At 43.5% G+C, this 10,709-nt stretch overlaps 1 protein-coding gene across 3 annotated transcripts; it reads left to right on the top strand.

The window, feature by feature from the left end:
- Positions 1-466: 466 nt before the first annotated feature.
- On the top strand, positions 467-10,050 carry LOC147431567 (uncharacterized). 3 transcript variants are annotated; one of them, XR_015185711.1, is made up of 4 exons: positions 467-614; positions 7,951-9,186; positions 9,272-9,444; positions 9,750-10,050. XR_015185711.1 is itself a non-coding variant. In XM_086494123.1 (3 exons), the coding sequence occupies exons 1-3, from the start codon at positions 588-590 to the stop codon at positions 9,335-9,337; spliced, it is 1,329 nt and encodes a 442-aa protein (XP_086350249.1). In that variant the 5' UTR covers positions 467-587; the 3' UTR covers positions 9,338-10,050. The 3 variants fall into 3 exon arrangements, 1 of the variants encoding a protein (XP_086350249.1); XR_015185710.1 differs by having other exon boundaries at positions 9,540-10,050; XM_086494123.1 differs by having other exon boundaries at positions 9,272-10,050.
- Positions 10,051-10,709: the final 659 nt, after the last annotated feature.

The raw sequence follows: 10,709 nt of genomic DNA, 5'->3' as shown, positions 1-10,709 counted from the left end.
GAACTTGATATAGGAGAGAAAGTCCCATTATTATCTAGACATAAGGTGAGGTCTCGCAATGGCAACCTCATGCTTGTTGCAGGTAGTGATATAGGTGTGGTGCCTATCAAATTGTGTACACATTTTTTAGGCTTTCTTTTAAGCTTCCTAGAAAAAATAGATTATCTTTCTCCCTCTGTTGTTCAAAGCAGTCAAGAGCTCTCTCTCTCTCTCTCTCTCTCTCTCTCTCTCTCTTTGTGTGCTGCTCTGCTCTGCTTTGCCGATCAACACAGTCAAGAGCTCTCTCTCTCTCTCTCTCTCTCTCTCTCTCTAACAAAAGGTAGTGTGGCCGTCTGCAAGTTAGTGTCGGTCTTGTTTATATAATACCAAAGGGTGCTTGCCAATCGATTGTTGGATGGGATCATGCCCTTGTACACACTAGGGGGCAACTAAACTAGAATCCGGATAAGGGGCCTTGCCTAAAGTTGCAAGGGTCCAAACCTTAAAAGAAGAAACAGAACAAGTTGTCCGGACAACGGGGAAATTAGCGGTTCTTGGTTGATGCAGAGCGTCTATTCGATCTGAGGGGTGGATGAAGTGAGCCAGACATGGGCCGTCACAAATCGCACAATCGGGTGTGTTCTCTCTCTCTCTCTCTCTCTCTCTCTCTCTCTCTCTCTCTCTCTCTCTCACACACACACACACACACACACACACACACACACACACACACACAAATCGGATGAGGAACTTGCGATCTTGCATTTGTGGGCGAAGTCAAGAAAATTAGGCGCGCGCGCGCGCACAGAGAGAGAGAGAGAGAGAGAGAGAGAGAGAGAGAGAGAGAGAGAGAGAGAGAGAGAGAGAGAGAGACTCAACGCTTGTCCTATCATGGTTGCAGCTGCATATTTGTCAATGATGTTGAATGTAAACTTGTTATGATCCTACTTTAGGTTGGCATCTTGAGCCTGCATCTAGAGAAGACATTGATTCAAAGTACATTCTTGCATCAAAATTATAAACAAACCACATTCTTGCATCAAAATTATAAACAATTCCTCTGCTTTGGTCTCACTGTGATAGATCGTTCTCTCAAGAGTAATAGATCCTTTTGGCTGTGTTAGTTTGTTCTCACTATCTGTGCCTTTTCTTCCTTTTTCTTTCTGGCTTATGTTTGTCACTTTTGACATTGGCTTATGAGACTGTTGGGTAATTCCTCTGTTGGTGAACAAACACTTCGATGAGGAGCAATTCACGGAAGTGCTTATGAAATTCATGAGTAATGAGAGCCTTTTAATGAATCTACCTATTGCGATGATCCTTGAATTGACAACACGTAGCATATTTGTCAATGATGTTGAATGTAAACTTGTTATGATCCTACTTTAGGCTGGCATCTTGAGCCTGCATCTAGAGAAGACATTGATGCAAAGTACATTCTTGCATCAAAATTATAAACAAACCACATTCTTGCATCAAAATTATAAACAATTCCTCTGCTTTGGTCTCACTGTGATAGATCGTTCTCTCAAGAGTAATAGATCCTTTTGGCTGTGTTAGTTTGTTCTCACTATCTGTGCCTTTTCTTCCTTTTTCTTTCTGGCTTATGTTTGTCACTTTTGACATTGGCTTATGAGACTGTTGGGTAATTCCTCTGTTGGTGAACAAAGACTTCGATGAGGAGCAATTCACCGAAGTGCTTATGAAATTCATGAGTAATGAGAGCCTTTTAATGAATCTACCTATTGCGATGATCCTTGAATTGACAACACGTAGGCATCTCATGTTGATGGGCAATAGAAAATGAATTTGTTTGGAGTTTTTCTAGTTCATCCCTCTTATTTATTACATCTGGTCCAATGCTTTGCTAGAAGTGACATCATCTTATGCTCGGAAGAATTTCGTTTTTCTTGAATTTGTCTTTGTAATGCTTATGTTTTAAGAGTCTCTCGGGCTTTTTTCTTGGTGGTCAACGGGTACTCATCATGTTAGACCCATGCTCCATAGACAATTTCCTCGCCTTAGGCGCAACAAACTACGTGAATCTATCTCCAGAAAAGCTTGGGACACCACCCAGAGTTCTGGCGCAGTGTTTGAAGGCTTGAAGAACAAATGCCATCTCTATTAGGGGCAGTTCAACCTGGGGATTGGATGCTAGAGAGACAGTGAGTCCTTCCTACAGAGGGATGAATATCATAGAACCCTTTTGATTCCAGATTTGTAAAGGAAACCGTGATATTTAGGTTGGAAGGTTAGCGATATCTTGTACGTACATGTAGGTGCAGGTGTCTTGGCATGTTTCTAAAGTCAGGCACATTGTTGTAAAGAAAGAAATGAAAAAAAGAGACGACACCAGATGGGGTCCCAAACCTCCAAGGGCTCCCGCTCCCCTCGCTATTGCTAGAGAGGTATTTGCTTTAAATTGCACAAAGTCTCGTACAATGCTTCTAGATGCTGTGGTACTTGATGATGCCGAAGTTGACGACGAGTTCGACGACGACGACGGTGACGGTGATGACGACGACGATGGGTTGTCGTCAAGATAGGGATCTGCGATGACGATGACGATGTCGACGACGACGATGGTGTCGACGATAACTGAAAACGCTAGATGCTCTGCTATGGATCTGCTGTGGCGGTATTGTGGCTTGGATCTGCAACCGCCGAGTTATACTACGGTTGAAATGCAAAAAAAACGCCAAGCTGTCTTGGCTGGTCTGCAAAACGCTAGGCTGATCTAGGTTTTGGTTGGCCGATGCGGCGAGGGTCTGCTACGGGATGGGGAGGATCTGCGAAGCTAAGGGCTGAAAACTGAAAACACTGGTGTAGGTGGCTGAAAATGCTGGCTGAAATCTGAGAAAACATTGGAATCCTGAGGGTGCCTGCGTGCTCTGCTACGGTGCCTACCCTGTCTGTGCCCTGTCTCTTCTACCTTCTTCTAGCGCCCTTCTGGCTGCTTATGTAGGTGCTAAGTGCTGGGTCGAGCAGCCCTCTTTTTGCCTCCACGATTCTGGCAATAACAAGTGATAAAGTCACTTGTTAATAAAAATGCCAATAAGAGGTGGTTCCCATGTGCGGTCAGGAATTGGGTCAATGCGGTGGAGAATGCTCATACTGGGTACTGGGTACTGATGATAATGATCATGCTGTGTGCAATAAGAGGGTATGCAGCTACTCAAGTGCCTAGGCATGCACGGCTTGCGCACAGGCGCACAAGGTTGCCATAACACTTCCTAGGCTTCCTAAACCCTAGAAGTAGGAACAACTTGTCCACTGTCACGTGACACATCCAACCCTATGTGTCCGTGGACAAGCTACAACATGATCAGGGTTCAGTCAATCCAATCAAGTCTAGATTAGAAGTGATCTGGCACTTTTTGTGAGTCTATTCGTAGACCGTGCATGCCCAGTCACTTAGTATAGATGCATATCCTCTGGTTGCACACATCATGATCATCAATATTCCCATCAGAATCCATCAGATTCTATCAAGGGAATTTTCCTGTGCATTTAGCCTATTTTCCCTATTTTTGACATTTTTCACTTATTATTTTTAAGTGACTTCCCAACAAAAGTAGGTAGGGCAATTTTGCTAAGTTAATATATAAGCAAACCCAAGTTAGCACTATTTGGCAGAAGAGGCAGTAGGAGCTCTCCGCTCAACAGGCGTCTTCTCAGCAGAACCCATCAAGCACCATCAACCCTCGTGTTTTCACCTCCCATAGCCTAGCGTTTTTGGTCTCCAGCAGTACCTCCCCCTAGCCTTGGCGATTTCAGCCCTGAGCATCGCCAACAGACCCATGAAAACCAGCGTTTTTCACTAACGCTAGAAGGGCAGGTCAGCGTTTTTCATTTCCAGCCATTGTTGCTGCAGATGTTCAAAGTTTTCAGCATTCCACAACAGCAGCAGATTTAGGCCTAGTTGGTTGCAGAAGATCCCCATTTTCAGCCCTCGAAAACGCAGCCAAAACAGTCATTTTCAGCCACCGAAACAGCCCCGAAATTCAGCAGTTAGAAGACCACAGATTTCGGCCCTAAAGTCGTCGTCGTCACCACTGTCGTCGTCATTGGCATAGTCCCAAGTTGCATCAGTCCATTGCATACGCATTGTACCACTTTGTGCAATCATAAGTAGACCACTCCCGCCGACGAGAGTGGGGCCTTCGGAGGAGGGTTTTACAACGTCTTTGGTGTCGTATTTCTCTTCTCTCTCTATCTCTCAGTCTCATTCACTTGCACGCACAGTGTCCATTCACTTTGTTGTGATCATAGCATTCTCTCTTTAAGAACGGAAGGCTCTCCCTTCCATAAGAACAAAAAGGAACCTTGAGCACAGTTCGGAGCACTATCTTGAGCAAAGCTTAAACAATCATTCCGCTGCACCTAACATCCACGTACACATAGGGTTAGATGTGCACGCGACATACACCTTCACCCAGAAGCGTGCCAGAGAATGAGCCCATGGCACATATTTAAAGGCCCTTGGCCTCTAAAAAGCAGTTACATGAAAAGCATCAAACTTAAAAGCATCTGGCCTCAAAAGATACCGCCCAAAGCTGCCCAACGAAAATCACGGAAATTCATACACCTGCCACGTCATCATGTCAACGTGAATTGCAGGAATTCCGTACAGGTTTCCACGTCATTAGGTCTCTGCTCTTGGTGCTTTATTTCAATGCTTTTAGGTCACTTGGACCCCATCGGACGGGGTCACATAAGTTGGTGGGAACTTCTTCCGCTTCTTCTTCGGTTGCTGCTGCTTCTTAGGGTTTAGGTCCCTCATCCGGGATGTGCAGGTTGGCTCCGTTCTTCAGTGGCTTGACACAATTCTTTCAAGAAGGGGGTATGTCACAAAATGATGACGTGGCATGTCCACCCGGAAATTGACAGATTTAAAAGATTATAAGTTGTTCAAACTTATAGGGTACCCTTCCGATGGGGCCCTTGGGGACACAGACATAATAAAAAAAGAGAGATCATGAAGGGATGCTGATGTTACAGCTGTACGGCCAGCTCGCAAATCGCGTTGATTATTGACGTGGTAGCATGCAGACTTTTCGTGAATTGCGCTGGCTGCTAGGCAACGCTAGCTTTTGGGCCTGCTTTTGGGAAGGCGGGGTCTCTCTTCTCTCAGATTTTGTTGGGAGCACTGAGCAGAGAGGACCCTCGAAATTTGTACTTTGCTCAAGGATTAATATGAAAATAAATACCGAAAGGGGCGCCAAACGTTGGGGCCAATACTTTTGGGCACGGAACTACGCTGGGCCGTGTTGACTCTCTATTGAATTGTGATAAATTTTGTGAAGTGATTTCAAGTAGTTTCGGCGGATTCCCAACTTGGGGTGTCCAAGTGTGTTACAGAGACTACATTGTTGCAAAAGGAAGTTGCAAATTCGAGCCGGTGCGGGTGTGGGTGAGGAGAAGCAGATCCGGTGCAGTGATGTGGATGATGCTGATGGAGAGGAGCAGCCCTGTCTAAAAAACACAGGTGGCTGAAATCTGCAGCCCACTGATGGCTTTGAAGGAAGGCATGTGTCACAAATTGTTGACGTGTAAAGCCACTGAAGACCAAGAGGGTTAGGACTCCCTAACCCTGACCCTAGCCAATGTGCAGATCCGGCGTAAACCCTAGCAAAAGAAGAAGAAAAAGAAGTCCCTACCAACTTATGAAGTCTGCCTAAAAAGTCACAAGGGGTTAGGATTAACCCAACCCAACTTACAAAGTCCCATCTGATGGGGCCTAAAACAAAGCAAGCCCACACACACACAATAAATTGCGTAGAACTGACATGTTGACGTGGTTGTTGCATGGATGTCCAAAATCTGCGGACATGTTGATGTGGCAGTTGTATAGATCTTTGCAACTCGTGCTGGATGTTTTAGTGCACCGGATGCTTTTAAACTTGATGCTTTTCATGAAACTGCTTTTGGATGGCCAAGGGCCTTTAAATATGTACCAGGGCTCACTCTCCGGCATTCTACTTGCGGGAGATGTAGAGCAGAGCCTCCAGTGTTGTACCGTGTTGAAGCAATATAAAGAAATACCGAAAGGGGTGCCACAATTTGGGGCCAGTGCACTCTGGGGGTGGAACTCCGCCACTCCATGTCTTGTGTGAAGTGTCTCTCTTTCAATTTAGTTGTTTTGAAACGTCGAAAGTCTGTTCAGTTTGTTCTTCTCTGTTGGCACGTGGTGCTGTCCAGTTACAGCATCCACAGAAGGAGATCCTCGCGACTGATATTATGTCAGAGTAGCGGAAAGATGAGAGAGTGAGACAGGGAAACCACAGAAGCAAAGGGGCATACTGCCCATGAAGGTTCACCCTCCACGGGGATGGAACGTAGATACAATACTATGGAAAGAGGGCACCCTAATGCTGCTTATATATGGCATAAAAGCTAGGTTTGCCAGCTAGGACAAGCAAATACATAACAAGGAGCACTCTGGGTGTCTGTAAAAAAATATGTCACAACGTGTCTACAACCAGCTGACTCTCTCTGTCTTTAGTTGGAGAAAAGTCGAAGACTGACTCTCATGTGAGGAGTGTTCTCTAGTTGATGCTTGGAGCTCACAGCTCAGAGATGAATGTGTGGGAGAAGAGGATTGCAGTGTAGGAGGTATTTGACCAAAACAGGGAAAACAGCTCGATGTTGTTTCTGTTTCTAGTCCAAGACGTCGTAGACAAAGCTGGACATAGAGTTCGAGTCTCTTTGACTACTCTTCCCCATGTAAACATCAGGGAGAATGTTTCCGACAAGCACCTTTTTTGATATCTCTAGTCAGGAATATTGTTTCTGTTTTCCAGTCCGTAGAAGTCTCAAACAAAGCTAGAAATAGCTTGATGCTGCTGCTTGTTCTTCAGTCTATACAGGTCTCAGATGGAGCTGGAAATAGAGTTCAAGTCTCTTCGGTGACTTGTCCTCACATACAACACGAAGGAAGATGTTTCTGTCAAGCACATATCTCCAGTCAGGAATAAATAAGTTGGGATTGTGTGTAGATTAGCAGCTTCCCTCCCGTTAAGTAGAATGAGTAGAAGATTTGCATGTATGAGCTTCAACTCAGTTAGCTCTCAGATGAGACAATCTCCTGCAGCCCATGACTCAGTCCATTAAACCAGGGATGCACTAAAGACTAATCAGATTTGAGAGATTCTTCTCTCTAGTTGGTCTAATTCAGAATGAGGACGGAAGAGTGGGAATCATGCCCCACCTTCCTGTTTATGTGCTTGTAATCTTTAGGGCAAAAATAACAAAGAATCATATGTGGACCAGTCCTTTTTTTTTTCTATTGGCACTTTCAATACATTTGGTTGTGAAAATGTGATAGAAATTCCATTTGTTGGTTATATAAAGTAAGTTCTAATTGCTCCTTAGAAATGTTAATCTACGGATGGGCATCATGACATGAGTCGGGATGTATTGTCCAAGCTTTGAATGATGAAGGTGGTGATCTTTCACTTTGGGTTTGGACAAACAATAGAGTTTACGGTTGCAACTTGCATGCTGCCAAATTTTGTAGATTGTGTTTAAATTTGTTATGTAATGCATTATTTTAGGTCTTCAATTGTAGATTATTTTCGTAGGTAGTGTTAGGTTTACTTTTGGTGTATGGATCGTTGTAAAGATTTTGCAGTTTTGGAATTCAGTCTTTACATTGTCTGACCATGGTGTGAATCACTTTGAAGTCGAGTTTTTAACAAGTAAATGAGTTTCGATTGTGTTTTATTCATTTTATTTTTTAGAGTTTTTGTTATTATATGAGTCAATTAAAAGAAGTTTTGTACTGATTTTGCCCAGAATCTTCTTTCATGGAATGTGTGACACTTGTATTTAGCCCTTCATTAACTATGTGTGGACCTTGGACCTGTACCTAAAGTCCTTGAATCATCCCTTTTTTTTTTTTGGTTACGGATACCTTTTTCTAGTGCATAATTGGTTTATCTTGATGTTTTTATGTCTTTACGTCTTCAGGAATCCAATGAAGGAACTCCGGAGGTTTCAAATCATTTCAAGGATAAGCACGATCCACTTGAACGTGACAATAGAGCAGGTGGGAGAAGCAGACGAGAAAAGAGGAGTCATAAAAGAAAGAGAGATGATGCCTCCAAAAGGAGGCACAAAGAAAGACATAGAGGAAGTCATTCGAGCTCTAAATCGTCAAGCAAGGGGAAGTCAAGAGAGGCGGTTCATAGGTCAAAGGATGGAGAGGGCTCTCAGAGTGACAGTAGTGGTAGCTTTTTGAATGGTCAACGTGGCAGCAGCCATTGCTATGGTGCTGATGTGCTCCAAAAGCATGCCCGAAGCCCTAGTACTGTTCCACATAAAGAAGACCATAAAGAGCACAGGTCAAAGAGAGCCAAATCAAGTAAGGAAAATTTTGTCCTTGATGGTGCTCAAGAAGATCGTGATGTGTTAAACCACCCTTCAAGGACTGAAGAGAAGGTTGTGCGCAAGTGCAAAGATTCTGGGTTAGGGAAGGAAGGGCAATTTATGGGAGTTGTTCCTAGCGCCAAGTTAACAAGGTCCCAGAGAGAGGAAGCATTCATGAAAGGTCAAGAGCAAGAGGTCGGGTTAGAGGGGGGGGAAGGCAATGTTTTGGAAGTTGAGTTGCGCCAAAAGGCGTTGGCCAATTTTATGCGACATCAGGATGTGTCGTGGAGAACTGATCCACATGGTTCCATGTCTGATGATGATACTAGGCAACTTGCGACCTATAATGAGCAAGATGAACAAGTTGTGAGTGAGGTGGGCAACAGACATTTGCTCGATGTAGGCAATGCCACTAACTTAGATACACCTAACAATGCTCCTTGCTCTGATACAGTTGCACGCACTGGTGGGAACTGTCCTGCCGAAGAAACTGATAACAATCTGGAGGAAGGAGAGATTAAAAGCGATGACGAAACAGAACGTGAAATTGCCAGTTCTGTAGTAGATAATGTCTTGCATGAGAACATAGAAAGAAATTCAAATACAACTAGAGATGATTGTGAGAAGCAAGATGATTCAAGGATAACTAGTGGGAGAGAAATAGAGAGGGCAGGAGTTAATACAGCTGCTCCATGTGTCAATGCAAAGCAAGAGCTTTCGCAAGAACAAGCAGTGAAAGAAAGTCAAGGTGTTGATTTGGCTTCAGCTCAACGTGATAGCAGCAGCAATTTTCAGGAGAAAACTATGTCAGTGATGCGAGGTGGAGAAATGGTGCAGGTATGTTTTACACATTCTCCTCATCAAAGCTAACCCTTAATTTTGGGCACTTCAGCATTGAAAGTTGCGTGTAATTGAATTTCAGGTAAGTTATAAGGTTTATATACCAAAAAGGGCTGCGGAACTTGCCCGGAGAAGGTTACAGCGTTAGGTCAGCTACCTCTATGTGGTGTCCATCGGGGAAAACCAGCTGGATCTTGCGACTGCACCAATGTATATTTTGTACACTCCACAATTTCATTGGACCTGTCGCTCGAGGTAATTGTCGTATCGTAAGCTAGAGATGGGTTGAGAAAATGCTATTTGAAGCTGTATGAAGTCAGCTCACCACGGAATGCTCGTGATATTTCTAGTAACGGGAAATATACTAGAGAAAGCAATGTGTTTTAGAAATTGGGGGCACTGGAGGGTGTGCCAAGCAGATGTAGCACAGCATATACTTGGTCTTGACAAAAGTTTTACAGGTACTATGAAGAAAATGAGTCCGATTGTTAACACCGATCATAGGGGAATGCAGAAGTAATGGATCCTGTCTTTTGAACTCTAATGAAAGTTTCTTTTAGGTGGTGGGAGCAGCAGCGTCGTCATTCAGAGAGTGGTTGGTTGTGGTCTGGAGTCTTGGTGCTGGTTGATTGCAAATTTTAAGGTAGGTAAAACTATCCCTGTATCAGACTTCATGATTTGAAATTCACTCTAGATTGCTAAGATTGGATTATGATCCTGGGCCAATGGAATTATGTAAGCTTTACATAGCCATAGCCATGTAGATAGAGAATTTCCACAGATAGTAGATTGTTTGCAGTTGTTTTTTACCCTTGGTTGTAACATTGTAGAATTTTGATGGTCGGAGTCTTTTTGTCGAAACAGCTCATACGTGAATGCTCTCAGCACTTTACATGTGCTATGCTATTATATGAATTAGTGTGCTGTCATGTGAGATTACGCATCATCATGAAGGCAAAATTTGAGAACTGAGGGATCGATCGACAAGGTTGCCTGATTCATGTCTGCTGAATGCAAGGAATGAATATGTAAACGTGTTTGGGCCTCATCTTTAATGGTTAGGTGGTGTTATGGGGGTGTTCAATGAATCAAAGTTCTCAAGGCGTTCGTTTAGGACAAGCATGTGTTATTATGCAAATGTCATGTTTGCTCCAGAGGTATGTTTCTTTTGGAGGCGATTCAAGTTTTTCTAATGCAAGGGCAATTTTATTGCTGATGAATAAGTTTCAATCTGTCAGCAAGATGGGCATGTCAGATGACAATTTCTTCAAATTGGGGTTTGTATCACTTGATTGTGAGCATTGTAAACTGCATTTAATTTTGGGACGGATGTTGATGAAAAAGAAGCTTCGTAGGCTCTTGAGGTCGGTGACTTCATTATTCAAGATAAGGATTACTGTAGTACTGCGTTTCTGTATTGTTATATTAACGAAATGGCTTCTCAGTGCAGATGTAAGAATATAAAAAAAAGCATGCTGTGCAGGCATAATAATTCTAGGGAAAGAAGACCATGCTAATGG

Source organism: Adiantum capillus-veneris, chromosome 21, assembly GCF_014529385.1.
Source record: "Adiantum capillus-veneris isolate H3 chromosome 21, ASM1452938v2, whole genome shotgun sequence".
Lineage (NCBI taxonomy): Eukaryota > Viridiplantae > Streptophyta > Polypodiopsida > Polypodiales > Pteridaceae > Adiantum > Adiantum capillus-veneris.
Note: the sequence above shows the minus strand (reverse complement) of the source record. Positions and strands in the feature narration are given on the sequence as shown.